General features: G+C 37.0%; 1 protein-coding gene across 13 annotated transcripts in view; it reads left to right on the top strand.

Annotated features, from left to right (window-relative positions):
* The window catches only part of YEATS2 (YEATS domain containing 2), a 113,607-nt gene that overhangs the window by 39,274 nt on the left and 52,247 nt on the right, over positions 1–22,086 (top strand). For all 13 annotated transcript variants that reach the window (XR_010840698.1, XR_010840697.1, XM_059064516.2 and 10 more), the window contains 3 exons: positions 1,008–1,253; positions 3,006–3,121; positions 14,242–14,403. Coding sequence is in view for 11 of the 13 variants with exons in the window: in XM_059064516.2 (XP_058920499.1) it covers positions 1,008–1,253; positions 3,006–3,121; positions 14,242–14,403 (524 nt within the window). In the remaining 2 variants the exon portion in view is untranslated. The remainder of the gene's footprint in view (positions 1–1,007; positions 1,254–3,005; positions 3,122–14,241; positions 14,404–22,086) is intronic.

Below are 22,086 nucleotides of genomic sequence, written 5' to 3' on the forward strand. Positions count from 1 at the left end.
ATGAAACTGAGTTATTTATAATGAGGTGGATGGACCTGGAGTCTGTCATACAGAGTGAAGTAAGTCAGAAGGAGAAAAACAAATACCGTATGCTAACACATATATATGGACTCTAAGGGAAAAAAATGTCATGAAGAGATTAGTGGTAGGACGGGAATAAAACACAGACTTACTCGAGCATGGACTTGAGGATATGGGGAGGGGGAAGGGTGGGCTGTGACGAAGTGAGAGAGTGGCAGGGACATATATACACTATCAAATGTAAATTAGATAGCTAGTGGGAAGCTGCTGCATAGCACAGGGAGATCACCTCTGTGCTTTGTGACCACCTAGAGGGGTGGGATAGGGAGGGTGGGAGAGAGGGTGACGCAAGAGGGAAGAGATATGGGAACATGTGTATATGTATGACTGATTCAGTTTGTTGTAAAGGAAAAACTAACACACTATTGTAAAACAATTATACTCCAATAAAGATGTTAAAAAAAAAAATAGTTAACCCACATCTCAAAAACTGTAATAAAAAATTCATTCAAACCTTTGAAAAAAAAAAAAAAGTTGTGGCACATGGGCTCAGTAGTTGTGGCTCACGGACTCTAGAGTGCAGGCTCAGTAGTTGTGGCGCATGGGCTTAGTTGCTCCGTGGCATGTGGGATCTTCCGGGACCAGGGCTTGAACCCATGTTCCTTGCATTGGCAGGTGGATTCTTACCCACTGTGCCATCAGGTAAGTCCATATATATTTATCTTTACTTTTCATTTACCTTCTGAGGACTTGCATCTTAGCTTTTAGTGTTAGGACCTTTGCATAATTATTTATCATTCTCTAGTTTTTGTTTTGTTGATTTGGACCACATTAAGGAGTTTGGACTTCATTTTATGGGAGTGGGGTGATTTTGAAGGATTTTAAACATGATTGGAAATAGATAAGTGTTTTTGGAAAGATCAAACTTTTGCCTACTTTTGGTGGATGTGATTAAGAATTTGTTTTGCTTACCCTCATTTTTGCAGGGATCAAAGACATGTGATACGATGGTTTTTAATCATCCTGCTGTCAAGAAATTTTTGGAATCACCATCTAGGTCATCATCTCCTGCCAATCAGAGATCAGAAACACCATCAGCCAATCATTCAGAAAGTGATTCTTTATCTCAACACAATGACTTCTTATCTGACAAAGACACTAACAGCAATGTGGACATAGAGGAAAGACTCTCAAGCAACACAGAGCAGAGACCAGGCCGAAATACTGGAAGGGTATAGTTGGATGGATGGGAGGGAGCCAAAAGAGAAGGGAACAAGTATTTATTAAGAATGCACATATTATTTCATTTAACCTTCATAGGAACCATAGGATATAAGTTAATTATAGCCCTTTTAGAGATGGGGAAACTGAGTCTCTATGAGGTTTAAGTTATATTTGTCCACAGTATCAGAACTGAGAATCAAACCTGTGTCTTTTTGATTTTACAGTTCAAGTCTCCTGTGTACCGCACAACTCCTAGATGCCATTCATGTAGATATGAAAGAAACTTTGAGGAGTTGGCAGTACTGTGACCTTGCCCAAGGTCTTTCCACTCTATCATGTTTATTCTCTCAAGAGCAGTGGCTCTTCATCAGTTTCCTCTTTGAAACTTTGTTGTAAGATGCTTTAATAACTAGATGAAATTTGAAAAACAATAAGTAGAATTGAGAACTGCTTATTGCTCTTTGATCCTGTCAGTTTGTAATTTGAATTCCCATCTGAAGCTGTTCTGAACTTCTTGGTGTAATACGTGGCTATAGAATCCTTACTGGATAAGACCAGTGGTTTTTCTCAGCCAGATGTTCTGTGATGGAGGAAATTCCCAGGCTGCTTTCCACATACTCAGACATCAAGGATTTTATTTATTTATTTATTTTTTGCGGTATGCGGGCGTCTCACTGTTGTGGCCTCTCCCATTGCGGAGCACAGGCTCTGGACGCGCAGGCTCAGTGGCCATGGCTCATGGGCCCAGCCGCTCTGCAGCATGTGGGATCCTCCTGGACCGGGGCACAAACCCGTGTCCCCTGCATCAGCAGGCGGACTCTCAACCACTGTGCCACCAGGGAAGCCCGGATTTGATTATTTTGATAAAATTAAAAATGTTTCTGATTACAAATTCATATATGTTCATTTTTGAAAATTTTAAACTACAGAAAAGTAAGAGAGTAGAAAAGTCATTCATAATGCCACCACCCAAAATCAGAACTCTTAGTGTTTGGATTTAGTTGTCTCGTTCTAGTATACTTTCTGGGGAAATACTGCATATGTTTTTCTTTTTTTAATTAAAATGAATTTAGGTCACACTAGTCATAGCATTTAGAAACCTACTATCTTTTATGTAATATGAATGCTCATCTTTATGTAACAGATATTTAGTGTTTACTGTGTACCAAGCATTTTTCTAAAAACTGTACAAAACCATCATCTGAGATAGATACTATTATCATCCTTATTTTATAGATGAGGAAATAGAGACAGAAAAGTTAAGTAATTACCCAGGATGACACATCTAGTAAATGTAAGGGCCAAGGCTTAAACACTGGCTGTCTATCTCTATAGTCAAACTTTAAATTAACCATTATGTTTATGTTACTTCTTATTGAAAAATTTTTAATAGTACAGAAGATTGAAAAGAAAGGAAATTCCGTTGACCCCTTTCCCCATTTCCATATCCCAGAGGTAACTGTTGTGGTAGTTTCTTGTGTATCCTTCCACATCCTATTTGCATGTACAAAGCAGCTGTTTGTGACTATTACAAACACACACACATATGTGGAATTACAGTGTACAAACTTTTTCTATAAACTAATGCAAAAATTATAGTAAAATTATTCTTTCATGATCTGAGAGCAGCCACAAAGCCAAAGAATTTTGTAATTTAAAAAAAATTGAGTTAGTCCATTCATACCTTTTATGATTTTGTGGTTTCTGCCTATTGAAAATTGTCTAAATTGAAAATGAAACTTGATTATGATTTTTTCTAGGACACTTCTGGTATTACTGGCTCCCATAAAACAGAACAGCGGAATACTGATCTTACAGGAGATGAGACTTCACGACTTTTTGTAAAGAAAACAATAGTAGTGGGCAATGTGTCCAAGTGAGTATTCAGTTGAATTGTCTCATTTTCAGTCATCCATTTTTGGTAATACTCTGGCATACTCTTATTATCATAGTATTACAGTAAGTATAGGCCTCAAGGATTCTTTTTCCCAAACTCTTCGTTGTTTTAAAAGTGAATGAAAGTCCAGAGACTTGAGACTGCTTCAGTGTATCTGCTAATCTTTGACATAGCATAAAATTGTGCTTGGTAAAAATTTTGTAGACGTGAACTTCTGTGCAAATGGTGTCTTTTATTAAGCATGTAAGTGTGGATAACTTTGGAGGAACTTTTGACTTCTTTGGACCTAGTTCTATCCTTAGGGGCCTTACCTAATTCCTAAAAATGTTTATTTGGTTGCCCAAATTGAAATGTTTTAAATTTATAACAAAAGATTGTAGAGCAGGTCTTGAAGACAGAATTCCTTCAAGCTAAAAGGCTATCTCTTTAACAGTATGATCTCATGCTGTCTTGTCGAAGCATCATCAGTTTTGCCGAGTATCTAGGAGTGGATAAAGACATCATAAATCTTCAAACAGCATAAGAATGTTATTTCCTCACAAAGCCTTATTTGCCCTTCTCCTCACTAGGCATATTTCCTCTATGCTCTCGTCATTTTTATCATATTATATAGTTATTTCCTATTTTCATATTTTTTTCAAATCAGACTGAAACTCTTTTGGGTAGACAGTATATCTTGTTTGTTTTTGTATCTTGCAGTAGTTGGTGTTCAGTAAATATTTGACTGATGAATGAATCAGTATATTTATGAAAATTGTAACTAGATTCAATTACTGAAAATAAAGGATTCAGAATTACAGTAAATATCTGCAGAGGGGGAATCAGATCTTGGGGGAGTCTTCCAAGTCCCAGTTAATGGACCACTGATAAAAAATAAGAAGTACATTAAAAATCTCAGGATAATAAAAACAAAGATTCTTAATGGTCTGTGTTGTAGTATTTAAATAGAAACATGAAATATGACTAAGACAATTAGGTTTCTGTTTCGTGGATTATTTTAGAGTTAGCATGCATTCAGCTAAGGGGACTAATATGAAGTGTTGAGGTCTCAACTATAGTACAAGACAGGTCAGCCCAGAAAAGGCCAAAACTAGAAATTCATGTAGACTCACCAGGCCACCAGAAGATTGGGGAGAAACAGTTATTGACATTTTCAAACAGTTATGTCTGATTTGTAGGTTTTGGAGTTTAACACCAGCTAGAACTTAAAATACTGGTTAACTATGGATTTTAAGTAGAGAGGAATGATTGACATGAGAATTATGAAGTCCTTGTTTGTTCTGGAAGAGGATAAAAATATCAATTTACTTTGGACTTTGTTATGAATGCTTGTTAGAATATCTAAGATAACAATGAAAAGAATAGACATAGAGATTTAAACTTTAAAAGCAGTAAGGGGTTGGACTTCCCCGGTGGCGCAGTGGTTAAGAATCTGCCTGCCAAATCATGAGACAGGGGTTCGAGCCCTGGTCCGGGAAGATCCCACATACCACGCGCCACAAATACAGAGCCTGTGCTCTAGAGCCCGTGAGCCGCCCGCAAGCCACAACTACTGAGCCCGCCCGCCACAAATACTGAAGCCCGTGTGCTGCAACTACTGAACCCCGCGTGCCTAGAGCGCGTATTCCATAACAGGAGAAGCCACCACAATGAGAAGCCTGCACACTGCAACGAAGAGTAACTCCTGCTTGCCGCAGCTAGAGAAAGCCCCCGTGCGACAATGAAGACTCAGCGTAGCCAAAAAGAAGAATGCAGTAAGGTGTGAGGAGAATTGAGTGAAAAAAGGGAAAACCCCCCTGATTCCAAAGAAAGGCAAGCAGGAGCAGGAGAAGGGATGTGAAAAAGAAGAAAAAAAGAAAAAGACAAATAGTATAAAATAATTTAGTAGCAATAAATCTAAATGTATCAACAATCGTAAAAAATGCATATGGATTTAATTATCTAATGAAAAGAAATAGTTATACTGAGATAAAATAACATCTTTATGCTTATGCTTTTGAAAATTTAGATGAAATGGAGAATTCCTAGAAAAACACAACTTAAAATGACTCAAGGAAAAACCTTGAATAGTTTTAAAACTACTAAGTAAGTTTAATTATTGATTTTTAAAACGTTTTCGTCACAAAACCAAATTAAACCATGAGGCTTAGATTGCTTTAAAGGCTGAGTGAACAGCTAATTCCAATTGTGTAGAAAATCTTATGGGGAAAGAGAACATTTGTCAATTTACATTAATGAAGATAGCATAAGTTTGTTAATAAAGCCAAACAGGGAGTTCATAAGAAAAGGAAAATTGGGGGCTTCCCTGGTGGCGCAGTGGTTGAGAATCTGCCCGCCGATGCAGGGGACACGGGTTCGTGTCCCGGTCTGGGAAGATCCCACATGCTGCGGAGCGGCTGGGCCCGTGAGCCATGACCACTGAGCCTGCGCGTCCAGAGCCTGTGCTCCGCAACGCGAGAGGCCACAACAGTGAGAGGCCCGCGTACCGCAAAAAAAAAAAAAAAAAAAAAAAAAAAGAAAATTGTAGGACATTGACTCTCATAAATATAGAAGTGAAAGTGCTGAACAAAATGGTTAGCAATCTGAAGTCAGTAACTAGAAATGATAGTACTTCCTAACCAGGAAATGGAAGTTTGGATTAACATTAGAAATTAATAAATATAATAAAGGACATAAAACATGACCACCTCAAAAGATGCAGAAACATTTGACAAAATTCAAAGTCTATTTGTGGTGAATCCTCATGGCAGACTTGGAATTTAGTTAATCAGGTAAAGAATATCTCAAAAAACCTTCAGCAAATATCATACTCAATGGTAAACAATTAAACACCTTCCCATTTAGGTTCAGAACAAGACGAGATGCTCAGTATTACTACTCCTATTCACCACTGCACTTGGAGAATACTAATAGAGTCATAATACATTAATAAATATGAGGGTTAGAAAAGAAGAAACAGTGTCATTATTAATAGATGATATAATTGTCTACACAGAAAAATCTAAAACAATTTTTGATAGTTTTAGAGTTATTAAGAGAGCTTGGCAAGGCTATTGAATTACAGTATCAATACACAGAAGTTGATTGTGTTTCTGTATGACAGACTTAGAAAACACTTCTAAAAAGATGCATTTACTATAGCAATAAAAAATACAACATAATAAATCAAACAAAAGATATGCTAGCCTTTCATGAAAATGAATAAAATTGTATTAAAACACATGAAAGAACTAAGTAATTAGGAACTTCTCTGGTGGTCCAGTGGTTAAGACTCCATGTTCTCAATGCAAGGGGCACAGGTTCAATTCCTGGTCAGGGAACTAGGATCCCACACACCACAGGGCGTGATCAAAAAGTAAAAAGATAGATCAGTATACCATGTTCAGGATAGGAAGGCTCTATGTTGTAAAAGATACCACTTCCGCCTAAGATGATATGTAAATATTCTGATTAAAATCCCAGTAGCGTTCAGGAAATTCACAGGCTGGCTTTTATTTGTGAAAAACCAAAAGGTCAAGATGGAACATGAATACTCCTAAAGAAAAACTAGGTTAGGCAACTTGGCCCACTGCAATGCTAAGGATAACCATAGACATAGATGAATGTATAGAAGTCCATGACCATATTTTACAACAAAATGTAATAAGGGGGCCTTGTGAAATAAAGACAGAGCCTCTAAAGGGAGGGCTAAGGATTCTAGTTTTACCATGGTCAGGACTTAAGGGAATGGCTTGTTTTGGCTTTTAAAAGGCAAGAGACCAGTTGCATTCTTCTTGGCAACAATGAGTAGGAAACAGAAGAGTTCAGTTCTAGCACTTTGAAACCTGAATGAAATCAACCCAAAGGCTAGAGGCTTCCTAACCCAGGAATAAAGTATGCCAGTTTATTTCTACCTAATGTACCCACTTAGCAGGAAAAGCAAGATTGATTTTTTTTAATTGCATGGTGATAATCAGAAAACAAAACAAACTTTAAGGGAATGCCCCTTAGGCCAAAAAAAAAAAAAGTTTAAAAGAAAAGGGTTAACTGCAAAGATTCACTTTAGTTAGCTGATATAGCTGTTAAATATTGAATGAATTTTAGGGGTTTTTTTAATTGAAAAGTTTCTCTCACCCTTATCCCCTGGCAACCATTTTTCTACTCTGCTTCTGTGAGTTTGACTTTTTTTTTAGATTCCACATCAAAGTGATACCAAGCAGTATTTGTCTTCCTCTGTCTGACTTATGTCACTTAGCATAATGCCCTCAAGTTCCATCCATTTTGTCACAAATGGCAGTATTTACCTTTTTTCTCAGAACTGAATATTCCCGTGTGTGTGTGTGTGTGTGTGTGTGTGTGTGTGTGTGTGTGTATGTGTATGTGTATGGTGTGTGTATGTGGTCATATCTTTATCTATCCCTTTTAAAACATTTTTTTAAATTGAAGTATAATTGACCTAACAACATTATATTAGTTTTAGGTATGCAACATATTAGTTTTAGGTATGCAACATAGTGATTTGATATTTTTATACATTGCAAAATGATCACCACGATACGTCTAGTCACCATAGCTATACATTGTCTGTATATTACATGACTTATTTATTTTATAACTGGAAGTTTATGTCTCTTTATCTCCCTCATCCATTTCCTTCATCCACCAATCCCCTCGCCTCTGGCAAACAGCAGTTTATTCTCTGTATTTATCAGTCTGTTTCTGTTTTGTTATGTTAGTTTTGTTTAGATTTCACATAAAAGTGAGATCATAGTGTTTGTTTTTCTCTGACTTATTTCACTTAGCATAATACCCTCTAGGTCCATCCATATTGTCACAAATGGCGAGATTTCATTCCTTTCTTTGGCTGAATAATATTCTATTGTATGTATATACCACATCTTGATTCCATTCATCTGTTGATGTATGCTTAGGTTGCTTTCATATCTTGGCTATTGTAAATAATGCTGCAGTGAACATAGGGGTATATTTATGTTTCTGAATTAGCGTTTTGAATATGTTTGGAATTTCCAGAAGTATAACTGCTGGATCATGATAGCCATTCTGACAGGTGTGAGGTGATATCTCAATGTGGTTTTGATTTGAATTTCCCTGATAATTAGTGATGTTGAGCATCATTTCATGTGTCTGTTGACCATCTCTATGTCTTCTTTGGAAAAATGTCTATTCAGGTCCTCTGCCCATTTTTTAATCAGGTTGTTTGTTTTTTTGATGTTGAGTTCTATGAGTTCTTGGTATATTTTGGATATTAACCCCTTATCACAGATATCATTTGCAAATATCTTCTCCCATTTAGTAGGCTGCTTATTTGTTTTGTTCATAGTTTCCATCAATGTGTGCTTTTTGGGTTAACGTGGTCCCATTTGTTTATTTTGGCTTTTGTTGCTCTTGCCTGAGAAGACATATTAAAAAAGATCTTGCTAAGACTAATGTCAAAGAGCATACTGCCTATGTTTTCTTCTAGGATTTTTATGGTTTCAGGTCTTACATTTAAGTCTTTAATCCATTTTGAGTTTATTTTTGTATATGGTTTGAGAAAGTAGTCCAGTTTGATCTTTTGCATGTTGCTGTCTAGTTTTCCCAACACCATTTATTGAAGATGCTATTTTTTACCCATTGTGTATTCTTGCCTCCTTTGTTGTAGGTTAATGGACCAATAAGTGTGGGTTTGTTTCTGGGCTCTCTGTTCTGTTCCATTAATCTATGTGTCTGTTTTTATGTCAGTACCATACTGTTTTGATAACTAGCTTTATAGTGTATATCCAGTCATCTCTTGACAGACACTTGTTTCCTTGTCTTAGCTATTGTAAATAATGCTGCAGTGAACATGGGAGTACAGATATCTCTTTGATATCCTTTTTTATTGTTTTTGCCTGTATACACAGAAATGGGGTAGTTTTAAATTTTTTGTGGACCCTCCATACTGTTTTCCATAGTAGTTGCATTTACATTCCCACCAACAGTGCATAAGGGTTCCCTTTTCTCCATATTGTCACCAACACTTATCTCTTATATTTTTGATGATAGCCATTCTCACAGATGTGAGATGATAACTCATTGTGGTTTTGATTTGCATTTGCCTGATGATTAGTGATGTTGATCACCTTTTCATGTACGTTTTGACCATTTGTACATCTTCCTTGGAAAAATATTTATTTACTTCCTTTGCCTATTTCTAAGTTAGGTTTTTGTTTTGTTCTTTGCTATTATGTGAGTTCCTCATATGTTTTGTATCAGGTATATGGAATGCAAATATTTTTTTCCCATTCCATAGGTTGCCTTTTCATTTTGTTGGTGGTTTCCTATCCTGTGCAAAAGCTTTTTAGTTTGTTGTAGTTCCACTTGTTTATTTTTGCTTTTGTTGCCTCTGTTTTTTTTTTTTTTTTTTTTTTTTTTTGCGGTACGCGGGCCTCTCACTGCTGTGGCTGCTCCCGTTGTGGAGCACAGGCCCCGGACGCGCAAGCTCAGCGGCCACGGCTCACGGGCCCAGCCGCTCCGTGGCATATGGGATCTTCCCGGGCCGGGGCACGAACCCGCGTCCCCTGCATCGGCAGGCGGACTCCCAACCGCTGCGCCACCAGGGAAGCCCTGTTGCCTCTGTTTTTGGTGTCAAATCCAAGAAATCATTGCCAGACCAATATCAAAAAGCTTACCCCTTATACTTTCTTTTAGGAGTTTATGGTTTCAGGTCTTAAATTTAACTTGTTAATCCATTTTGAGTTTATTTTTGTGTATGGTGTGGATAGAGGTTCAGTTTCATTCTTTTGCACATAGCTTTACAGTTTTCCCGATACCAGTTATTGAAGAAACTATCCTTCCCCCATTGTATATCTTATCTCCTTTGTTGGAAATTAATTGACCAGCAAGTGTGGGTTTATTTCTGGCCTCTTTATTCTGTTTCATTGATTTATGTGTTTTTATGTCAAAACAACACTTTTGATTACTGCAGCTTTGTAATATAGTTTGAAATCAGGAAGTGTAATGGTGCCTAAGCTTTGTTCTTCTTTCTCAAGATTGATCTGGGTATTCAGAATCTTCTCTGGTTCCAGACAGATTTTAGGATTGTTTTTGTATGTCTGTGAAAAATGCCATTGGAATTTTATAGGGATTGCATTGAATCTAAATTGCTTTGGATAGTGTGAACATCTTAACTATTAATTCTTCCAGTACATGAGCACAGAATATGTATTTATTTGTGCCTTGTTCAGTTTCTTTCATCATTGTCTCATAGTTTTCAGTGTACAGGTCTTTTACCTCTGGTTAAATTTATTGCTAAGTATGTTATTGTATTTGATGCTCTTTTAAATGAAATTATTGTCTTAATTTCTCTTTCTGATAGTTGTTAGTGTATAGAAACAACTGATTTTTTATGTTGATTGTATATCCTGTAACTTTACTGAGTTCATTTATTAGTTTTAACAGTTTTGTGGTGGAATCTTTAGGTTTTTCTATATATGATATTATGTTGTGTGCAAATAGAGACCATTTTACTTCTTCCTTTCCAGTTTGGATGCCTTTTATTTCTTTTTCTTGTCTAATTGTTGTGGCTGGGACTTACAGTACTGTGTAGAAAGACGTGGTAAGAGTGGACATCCTTGTCTTGTTCCTGATCTTAGAGGAAAAGCTTCCAGCATTCACCATTGAGTATGATGCTAGCTGTAGGCTTGTCATATGTGACCTTTATTATGTTGAGTTATGCTTCCTCTGTACTCATTGTGTTGAGAGTTTTTATCATGAATGAGTATTGAATTTTGTCAAATGCATTTTCTGCATCTATTGAGATGATCATATGATTTTTAGCCTTCATTTCATTAATGTGGTGTGTTGCATTGGTTGATTTGTGGATGTCAAACCATCATTGCATGCCTGGAATAAATCCCACTTGATCATGTCATTGATACTTTTAACACATTATTGACCAGGGGATTTTTGCAGAAACTAACACCTGTGGCCAATGGTTTGTTATGTAAGTGAATATTGAAACATCTGCGTTTGAGTAAATATCAACAACATTTTTTGCACTTAATGTATTTATTTGAAACTTTGTACATGTCTTACTAAAGCATTCTAATATTTCATTAGAGTGTGATAGGCAGTATAGCAGGCACCTCTATGCAGGGGAACAGAACATCTATTACAAATATACCATGTTTCAATGCACTTTCCCCTGGAACAGCAGTCTCTACACTTTCTGGTGGCATTTGTTTTTGGTCCTGTGGGTATTATTTCCTCTAGAATATATTCTTTTATTTTACCTGATAGTTGACAAGGTGGATCTTTGCGGCGCACTGTTCTAGAAATGCCACAAGAAGGACCAGGTGTGGGACTACTGCTATATTCACCAGAATGGTCAGTTCCCCATTCTCTAGCTACTGCTAACAAAAATTGGTTGTAAGTCATTTTATTCTGTGCATTAAGGCTGCAATAAATTTTAAACTCATTGAATAAAACTGCAATTACTCAAATAGAAACCTACTTTCTTATACCATTTTCGAGTTCTCTGGAGGATATTGAAGTTTGCCAGATATTGATTGGATCGATCAACTCCCTTCATGTATTTATTATACTCTAATATACAGGTGGGCTTAGTTATCTGGTGGCCAGTCCTCCGTCTTCTTTTCCTGTAGTTGCTATGGAGGTGTCATGAATAGTTGTCACCATGCGGACTAGCCTCTTGTCTTTTCATATAAGACGAGTCACTTCTCCCTTCCATAAGAATGTCATTTCTCCCCTCTGTAGATTTTAAGATTTCTCCTTTAATTGCTTTGGTAGACCACGATTCTCTCTTATAGTCCCACAAACTCTGATTTTATTTTTCAACAATATTTCAGATGTGGACACACTGTTGTTGTAATCGTCTTGGTAACTGTGGTGCCATGAACCACGATAAGGTTGTAGGACTGATAATATTGTTTCTTGCAGTTTCTTCATTCACCTGTGTAAATCTCAAAGTTGCATATATATCCAGTTTCACTTTTACTCACCATCCTGACCAAAATTCTATATTTTGTAAGTTTTCTGGGATTATAAGTTTTGAATCTGAGTTGTCCCCTCCACTTTATCATTGCCTACTCAAGTGATAGCTCTTGTTTGGGTATAGATCGATTGAAATTTTGGTAGAAAATAATCCAAAAGAGGTTTAACTTTTGAAATTCTGTCTGTAGGAAGTGGAGTTTCTGAGTTATTGGTAAAGTGAAGAAAATACCATTATTTGTTCAAACCTTCCCATCATAATCTTTGGAAAGATTGGTGTTTCGGGATCAGTCAACCAGTATTCTTTCCAGCGTGACTTTCTTATTTGTCCCATCAAAATTATTAATCTAAGAAACTTCTTCATGTCACTGTTGGTTACATCAGTCCATTTTAAAGCTTTATCATACTTTTTATCTGATTTTTCATTCTGTTGGTAATACAGGTTTGTTTGAGAAGTGACCAACTTGAAAAAGTCATTACCAAAAATTAATTCTGTTATTTCACTAACACTTTATGGGTTATTACATTCAGTAGTTACACCTGATACACCTGTGAAGTCTTCTAATTTTCGTGAAGTGTTGTCTTCAATCCACTCTTCCGTAGAAGCAAAGGAGCATTTTCCAGCACCATGAGTTTCATTTTCACTTTCTGTATCAGAATCAATCACTAAGGTTTTTTGTCTTTTTGTTGGTCTAATATTCACATCGTCTGAATCAGAACTATATTCTGAAGAATTGTCATCTTCTGAGGCACTAGTGTATATGTCGCTAGGACAGTCAGAGAAAGTATCTGTATAAAATTCACCGAAAAACTCTTCTTCACTTAAAATTTTGTGATGCATCAGTTTTGAAAATTTTATGGTAATAAACTTGCATTTATAATATACACAAGATTGGGACAAAAACCTAACAGAGCAAAATGTGAATGATAATGACAGTCATAACTTGTATAATGAACCCTTGATCAATTTTAAGCTCTAACAACTTTGCACTGTGATGTTAAGTGTATCACTCTCTGTACTGGTATGTCTCCGGTCAATAACGTTTGGGTAAGAAAAGACACATTAATACCTCTCCGGTCAGTAATGTGTCAGTGTACTGTTGAATTCTGTTTACTAATGTTTTGTTGAAGAATTTTGCATCTACTTTTATCAGGGATACTGGCTTGTAATTTTCTTGTATCCTTATTTGGCTTTGGTATCAGGGTAGTTTTAGCTTTGTTAAATGAGTTTGTTGAGTGTTCCCTCCTTTTCTGTTTTTTGGAAGAGATTGAGGATTGGTACCAATTCTTTAAATGTTTGGTAGAATTCACCCTTTAAAGCCATCTGGTCCTGGAATGTACTTTTTTGGGAGGTTTTTACTAATTCAATCTCCTTACTAGTAATTGTTCTGTTCAGATTTTCTATTTCTTCATGATTCATTCTGGGTAAGCTGTATATTTTTAGGATTTATTCACTACTTCTAAGTTGTCCGGTTCGTTGGTGTGTAATTGTTTTCCGTCTCTTATGATCCTTTGTATTTGTGTAGTATGAGTTGTAACATCTCCACTTTCATTTATAATTTTATTTATTTGAGTCTGTTGTCTGTCCCTCCCCCACCGGCCCCCCACTTTCTTGATAAGTCTGGGTAAATGTTTTTGTCTATTTTGTTTATCTTTTCAAAAAACCAGCTCTTAGTTTCTTTGATCTTTTCTACTGTGTTTTTGGTCTCAATTTATTTCCACTCTGATCTTGGTTATTTCCTTCCTTCTACTAACTTTGGGCTTAGTTTGTTTTTTTCTTTCTAGTTCCTTATGGTGTAAAGTTAGATTGTATATATGAGGTCTTTCTTTTTTCTTAATGTAGGCATTTATCACTGTAAACTTCTTTCTTTAGAACTGTTTTTGCTGCATCACTTAGGTTTTGATGTGCTCTATTTCCATTTTTAGTTGTCTCAAGATATTTTTTGATTTCTCTTTTGATTTTTTTTTCACCTATTTGTTGGTAAGTAGCATGTTGCTTAATCTTCACATATGTGTAAAATTTTCCTGTTTTCTTCTTGTAATTGATTTTTAATCTTGTTTTAAGTAGTAGTTAATTGGTTTGTTAGGAAAAAAGAATTCAAGTAGTTTTTTTTTTTTCTCTACTCTAGGTACATACCTCCTGATAAGAGAGAAGAAAATGACCAGTCAACCCACAAGTGGATGGTATATGTCCGAGGGTCTCGTAGAGAACCCAGCATTAATCATTTTGTCAAGAAAGTTTGGTTCTTTCTTCATCCCAGCTATAAACCAAATGACCTTGTGGAAGTTAGGTGAGCCCACTTGAGTTATTAAACCTGAGAAGTACAGATTTACTGAAGTGGAAGGAAAGTGATTTAACTTGAGAACACTCCCTTGAAATTCTTGTGTTATTAATAATTTACTCAACTTCGGCTTTTAGTCACAGTATAGTTTTAGCTGTGGTTCCCTCTTGCAGATTTCTGTCTCACTGAACAGGTACCATCCCCTTCTGTCAGGTTGTTACCATATGAATTATATTAGCTGATTCTGCTCTCCTCTGGAAATAGCTTAACTTGTTTATATAGATACAATGTTACTGTTTTTTATGATTATCAGAATATAATAGAATTAAATAAAGGTTTCTGAAATTACGGAAATATTTAATGTTGAAAGTTCTCCATGATCTCACCTTCTCAGAAGTAACCCTTAATGATATTTTTCCTGTATATATAAACCTAGTGTAGTTGTTGAGGTTCTTTGTTGTCATTATTATTTCACAAAGATGGAATGATAATATATATATTGTTCTGAAATTTGTTTCATTTAGGTATATTCTTTACATCTTTATGTGATGTTATGTATCACATATATATTCATTATATGAATGTATTGTAGAAGTGGTTGTGGGTCTTTATCAGTGAAATCTCCTGTATCCTCAGCTTTCTTCAGAACATCCCCTCCACTCCTGACTCTTAAGTAAAACATGGCTATCTCCTGAGAACACCACTTCTCCCAAGAAAACTTTCAAGTGGCAGCTGTTTTTTTCTCTCACACAGCATGTACCATTGGGTCTAAAAATGAGGTGCATGTCTTTCTTGCACATATTTGTGGCTTCTAGACCACCTTTTCCCTTCTTCTCTCTAAAAACCTCAGCTCCTTTGAAGCTTCGTAAGATATGCTGCTCCTCCTTGTCGCAGGCATCTACTGATTTCCCAGTCAATCCTCTCTTTCAAAAACAGTTTTAGCACCTGGTGTACTGATTTTCTGTCAGTACGGTGCTCTTTTTTTTTAATATTTATTTTATTTATTTTTGGTTGTGTTGGGTCTTCGTTGCTGCTCACAGGCTTTCTCTAGTTGCAGTGAGTGGGGCTACTCTTCATTGTGGTGCGCAGCCTTCTCATTGTGGTGGCTTCTCTTGTTGTGGAGCACGGGCTCTAGATGCATGGGCTTCAGTAGTTGTGGCACGTGGGCTTCAGTAGTTGTGGCTCGCGGGCTCTAGAGCGCAGGCTCAGTAGTTGTGACACATGGGCTTAGCTGCTCCGTCGTATGTGGGATCTTCCTGGACCGGGGCTTGAACCCGTGTCCCCTGCATTGACAGGCGGATTCTTTTTTTTTGTGGTACGCGGACATCTCACTGCCGTGGCCTCTCCTATTGTGGAGCACAGGCTCTGGATTCGCAGGCCCAGTGGCCATGGCCCACGGGCTCAGCCACTCTGCAGCATGTGGGATCCTCCTGGACCAGAGCACGAACCCGTGTCCCCTGCATCGGCAGGCGGACTGTCAATCACTGCGCCACCAGGGAAGCCCAACAGGCGGATTCTTAAACACTGCGCCACCAGGGAAGTCCCTCTAACAGTACTCTTGCCCTCACCCTTAAGGGCTTTGACATGCAGATAGACAATTCATCCAAAACCCTGGTCTCCCAGTTCATTGATAACCTCACTTTAATAATAAGGTTATGGTAGTGATATACCATAGAATCTCAGCTGAGTAAGGAGAGAAGGAGATTACATAAGAGCCGTGATGGGTAGTGCAAACTGGAGTGGGCAAGAAACGGAAATCTCTGTGGGGGTCAAAGGAATGCAGTCGGAAGATAGGAGTTGTTGGTCAGAAAGTCAAATACGTGGAAATGAGATTTTTTTGTAGCTAATACAGAACATTTATCTTCTTCATCTGGATAGTTATGCGTTTATCAGTTATCAGCTGATCTGTCCTTTAATACACACTGAATTTTGACATAAACATGCATCTGTTGCTAGATTCTGTTAATGATTTTGATTCCTGTACTAGTATTATACTATTTTTAAAATTAATTAATTAATTTATTTATTTATTTTTGGCTGTGTTGGGTCTTCGTTGCCATGTGCAGGCTTTCTCTAGTTGTTGCGAGCTGGGCCCACTCTTCATTGCAGTGTGGTGTGTGGGCTTCTCATTGCAGTGGCTTCTCTTGTTGTGGAGTGTGGGCTCTAGGCGCGGGGGCTCAGTAGCTGTGGCTTGTGGGCTCTAGAGCGCAGGCTCAGTAGTTGTGACGCATGGGCTTAGTTGCTCTGCAGCATGTGGGATCTTCCCGGACCAGGGCTGAAACCTGTGTCCCCTGCATTGTCAGGCGGTTCTTAACCACTGTGCCACCAGGGAAGTCCCTACGCTATTTTTTTTTTTTTTTTTTGTGGTACACGGGCCTCTCACTGTTGTGGAGCACAGGATCCGGACGCGCAGGCTTAGCGGCCATGGCTCACGGGCCCAGCCGCTCCGCGGCATGTGGGATTTTCCCAGACCGGGGCACAAACCCGTGACCCCTGCATCGGCAGGCGGATTCTCAACCACTGCGCCACCAGGGAAGCCCCCTATGCTATTTTAATTGTTTTGCTTTATAGTATATTCTGATGTAGGGTAGAGTATGTTCTCCTGATTATTATTATTCTACAGTTTTTGTCTTGGTTATTCTTGAGTATATAGGTTGTTCCAGATCAGTTTAGAATCTCTGTCAAGTTATGGATTGAAATTGCATTGAATTAATGATTAATTTTCACACTTTTTATGATATTGAATCTTTCTGTCTTGTCTATCCTGGAGAATCAATCAGTGTAAACAAGATTTTTTTCTTTTAATGTTTATAAAATTTCCTTTATTTTCTTGATATATTTCACTGGATAGAACCTCAGAAAAGTGTTGATAGTCTGTTTATTTCTAATGGTAGAGTTTGATAGAGGAGCAATTACATTCTTAGGCTCTCAAACATTAGTATTGAGAAGGCCTTGTCTGTGATTTTGTTTCAGTCTATACCTGATTCATGAAATCTTTCAGAAATACCCAATATAGCTCATCTAACCTCACCTGGAATTCCACTGGTGACCTAGATTTGTTTTCTTTGCTAGGAATACCATCTTCCTATTGTCTGTCTTCTTCACTTACACACACATGCACATATGCATATGTACATGCACACACTGTCTTTCTTAAGGTCTGCTGTTTATGCTTCAAGACATAACTCAGGTTACTTTCTCAGTGAATCCTTCTTTGCTCTACTTTCTTACAGGGGTTAAAATACAGTAAATGACTGTTTACTTGAATTCTTGGGATAGTAACAATATTTTATAGTTTAAGATAACTTACAGAGTAACAGTATTTTCTGAGTTTAGATATACCGACTCCAGATAAGTCCAGTATTTTAATACACATATTTTAGTGAGTTTGGTAAGAAATAGTAGATGAGTTTAAAAAGTACTTTGTCTACAAAAATATAAATAATAAAAAGAATATATGTTTTAATGTCCAGACCAGCAAGAAATTCCTTTATATAGTAAAAACAGCAACAAAAATACGTTTAGGAAAACATTTTATTTAATATAAAGCATGTGAATCAGTTAAATATATTAATCATATTTTTTATTGATGATAAACATCTGATTTACCAAAAATGGGATTAAAAACTCATTACCTAAAACTCTAATACTTAATGATGCAAATCAATGCCTATTTTATTGCTCAGTTCTCATCCCAGGAATTGAAATTTGTGAAACACACTGAGTTCCTTTAAGTTTTAGAATATATCATGCAGTAATATATGAAATTGTATTTTTTAAGAAGTCTTTACTAATCTGCAGGCAAAGGTGGCAAATCACACTTAATCAGGTTGTATTGTAACAGTCCTTGGAAATCCAAGGAAAATATCATACATATAGCTCCTCTTCAAATTTCTCTCTCATCTTATACATCTGCAGTATCTTCTGTTAATAGTAAATGAACTTTGTTTTCTGAAATTTATGAGGCTTCACATCATGGAAATAGCCTCTGACAATTATTTTCTGTCTGGTCCATGCCACTCTGACAGTATTGCGTAACTGGCTGTGGTGGTATATCTGACCAGTTAGTTTTTCACAACTTGTGAATTGAACCATTACTACATACCTTTCCCAAGAGCATACTTTCCCATACTTTATTAACTACTGGGTTATGATTTTTAAATAGTATTTTAAAAGAGATCCTTGCTTGTGTGCTTCTCGTGTTTAAAACTCCTGAGAAATAATTTGTTAATGATCAACTACATCTCTGTGTTTTTATAGCAAGTAACATATATAAGTTTATTATTACACTTATTAATTTACATGTATGTCTCCCTTACTAGATTTAGAACTTCTTGATGTTTGGGACCTTTTCTTAATTCTTTCTCTCCCTGTGATCTAGCACAGTGTCCAGCATGTAGTAAATGTCATTTCTTGTTGAGTGAATTATTGAGTTCATGATGTGAGCCATTCCATTTGTAGGTGGCTGTGTTTGTTAGGAAGTTTTTAATTATATTGAGTAGAGACCTAACTTCCTTTAACTTCTAAACAGTACACTTCCCATTTGTTTTGTAACACCACACAGAATCAGTGTAGTCCCTTTTCCATGTAGCTGTTGTTCAAATATTTTGAAAGCAACTGTTATGTCTCTTCTGTTCTCCTCCAAGCCAAATATCCACATTTGTTTCAGTTGTCATTCGTGTGACTTTGTTTTATGTTCCTCTGCCATCCAGGTTATATTCTCTGACACACTCTGGTTTGTCTGTATTCTTAAAATATTCTTATTAGACATGAACTTTAAATTTCAGGTAGGACAGAACATTAACATGTGTCCTAGATTTAATTATAACTCTGTGTTCTTTACAAGGCTTTTAAGATGTTTCTTGTGTCAAGTGTCTAAAGTAATGTGATGAGTAGGCGAGATCTTTTCAGCTGCCTTGAAACTTAGGGATAAATCTTTATCTCTGGACCAAAGCACATGTATGTTCATCGTGCACTCTGAATCTCCTCGTCAGAGCACATTTCCTGATGAAGAGCATAAGTAGATTCTGTTCCTATAGACCATCTGTTTTCCATTTGGTTCTGTTACTCCTTAGCCAACTTCTTAAAAGCTGTGACTGTAAACTTTGCTTTTAGGTACAAGATAGTCACTAAATGTATGCTAGGCTCAGGACTTGATACAGGCATTGCAGAGATGAAGAACACATGGTTACTGTGTCAGTAGAATATTCCTGCCCTTGGTGCATGAGAGACTAGAGTGTGCTCGGCCCCCAAGGGAATTTCCTAGTGAGCCTCTTCAAAACGTTTGTATCATTAAAAAAAAATAAAGCATGGGCCCTGGAGTTTAAATCTCAGATCCACTACTTATTTGCTGCATGACCTTGGGTTAGTTATTTAGCCTCACTGTGTCTCAGAGGGGATATTTCATATTGTGATTTAAAAATTAGATAAGTTAATAGATATAAAGGGCTTAGAACAGGATCATAGTAAACAATATAAGTGTTTGCTTTTGCTGCTGTTATAAGGAACAGAATGTGTTTACCCTGGAAAGAAGAGAACTTAGTGGAATGTTTTAGGTTTTTGAAGGTCATGTGGAGGAGGAATTTGTGATTGCAGAAGGCATACTAGAAGTAACATGCAGGAGGAAGATGAAATATTTTTATAACAGAGCTCTTTAGAAATGTGATAGAGAGTGTTATTAAAGTAATGAATTCTGGGTCACTAGACGTGATCCTAAAAGACTGGTTGCCGATTTGAATTATTTGGGCGAGGAATTGTGTGCTTCATTCTGTATTTTTAGGAAAGCCATTTTTAAAGCCTAGTATTCTGTGGGTTGTCTTCTTGGTTACTGATACATTTCACCCTCTATGAGGAATCTAGAAATATAGAAGTCTATTTAGGGGAAGCAGTCCCCTTTTTGTGTGATATACATGTCTTTTGAAGTATAATATTTCTGTAGCTGTCTTATCTGTTGGTAGGTCTTGGATTCCTTTTTTGTTTCCAAAAATATGGTTAGGGAGGAATTTCCTGTTAAAAAGCATTGTTCCTTTTTCCTGATTTGTCTGTCTTCTGTCTTCCCTGGCAGCAGTCCTTCCTGTCCATTCACTAGAGTTTAGCCTATGTACACAAATTGAGGAGCACAGCTGATTTACTATATCCTTTGTAAGAGAAATTCAGCATACAAACCATGAGATTGACGAATATTGCAAAATGAATTTGGGCCATCCACTTAGCTTTACTGGAATTTAAATGACTAAACTTGTCATCGATAGAATTTCCCTTAATTATTCTTCTTAAGTTCACCATGTCTGTAGGCCCCGCTGTATCTCTGGCTTTGGATTCCTTTTTTTCAGCTGCTGTCTCAAGTCAGCCTTCTCATTTGACCCCAAGCCTGTCTTTATTGCTGTCTGAACCTATGCTGACATCACGGCTACTTCTCTTACTAACTCAGCTGGTTTCGTCCATCCACGGCACTGTGTTTCTTTGCTTTCTTTTCTCTAGTTTCTAATACAGCTGTTGCTTCCTCTACTTTACAGGCTTCTCTCATACTCAGGGATTTTTCCTGCTTTGGGCTCTCCTGGTAGCCTTTGGTTTTGTGCCTGATGATTCATGTCTGTTCCTAGACTCCTCTCTGGTTGTGTTCTTAGACTCTACCCTTACTGAATTCATGGCCCTCCTTAGTTTTCCAAAAGCACATCCCACTGAAAGTTCCTTTCTCCCTGCAATCTTGGCATTCTCTCTCATTACAGGAATTCCAAGCCATTGATTCATAATGGACATTTTCATTTTAAAGCATTCTCTTTCCCCCATTAACTTAAACCATATTATTCTTGAGTACATGAAGGTCTCAATTAAATTTTTAAACTTTTTATTCTGGAAAATTCCAGACATATATTGGGTTGGTAAAAAGGTCCTTTGGTTTATAAGTAAAAATAAAAGACACATTTTTCATTTTCACCAAGAACTTTATTGAACAGTGGATTCACCATTTTGTTCCACTACCTTCTGCCATTTTTCAGGCAACTTCATAATTCCCTCTTTCCAAAACTTTTTATCTTTTTGAGCAAAGAACTGTTCTAGGTGCCTTTTACAGTCTTACAGGGAATTGAAATTTTTTCCATTAAGAGAATTCTGTAAAGACTGAAATAAATGGAAATCCAAAGGTGCAATGTCTCGTGAATATGGCGGATGAATCAGAACTTCCCAGCCAAGCTGTAACAGTTTTCGCCTGGTCATCAAAGAAACATGAGGTCCTGTGGTATCCTGATGGAAGAAGGTTATGCGTTTTCTTTTGACTACTTCCGGACGCTTTTGGTCGAGTGCTGCTTTCAGTTGGTCTAATTGTGAGCAGTACCTGTTGGAAATAATCGTTTTGTTTTCCAGAAGGCGCTCATAATAGAGGACTCCCTTCTAGTCCAACCATGTACATATACAACATCACCTTCTTTGGATGAAGACCTGCCTTTGGTGTGGTTGGTGGTGGTTCATTTTGCTTGCCCCACAGGCAAAGCTTCCATTCCACATTATTGTACAGTATCCACTTTTCATCGCCTGTCAGTTTGTTTTAAAAACAGACTGTTTTCATTATGTTTCAGTAGAGAATTGCGTGCGGAAATATATGGTCAAGAAGGTTTTTTTGCTTATGTGGAACCCAAACATCAAAGCGATTAACATAACTTACTAGCTGGGGCAAATGATTTTCAATGCTTGATT

This window comes from Kogia breviceps, chromosome 5 (assembly GCF_026419965.1).
Source record: "Kogia breviceps isolate mKogBre1 chromosome 5, mKogBre1 haplotype 1, whole genome shotgun sequence".
Taxonomy (NCBI): domain Eukaryota; kingdom Metazoa; phylum Chordata; class Mammalia; order Artiodactyla; family Physeteridae; genus Kogia; species Kogia breviceps.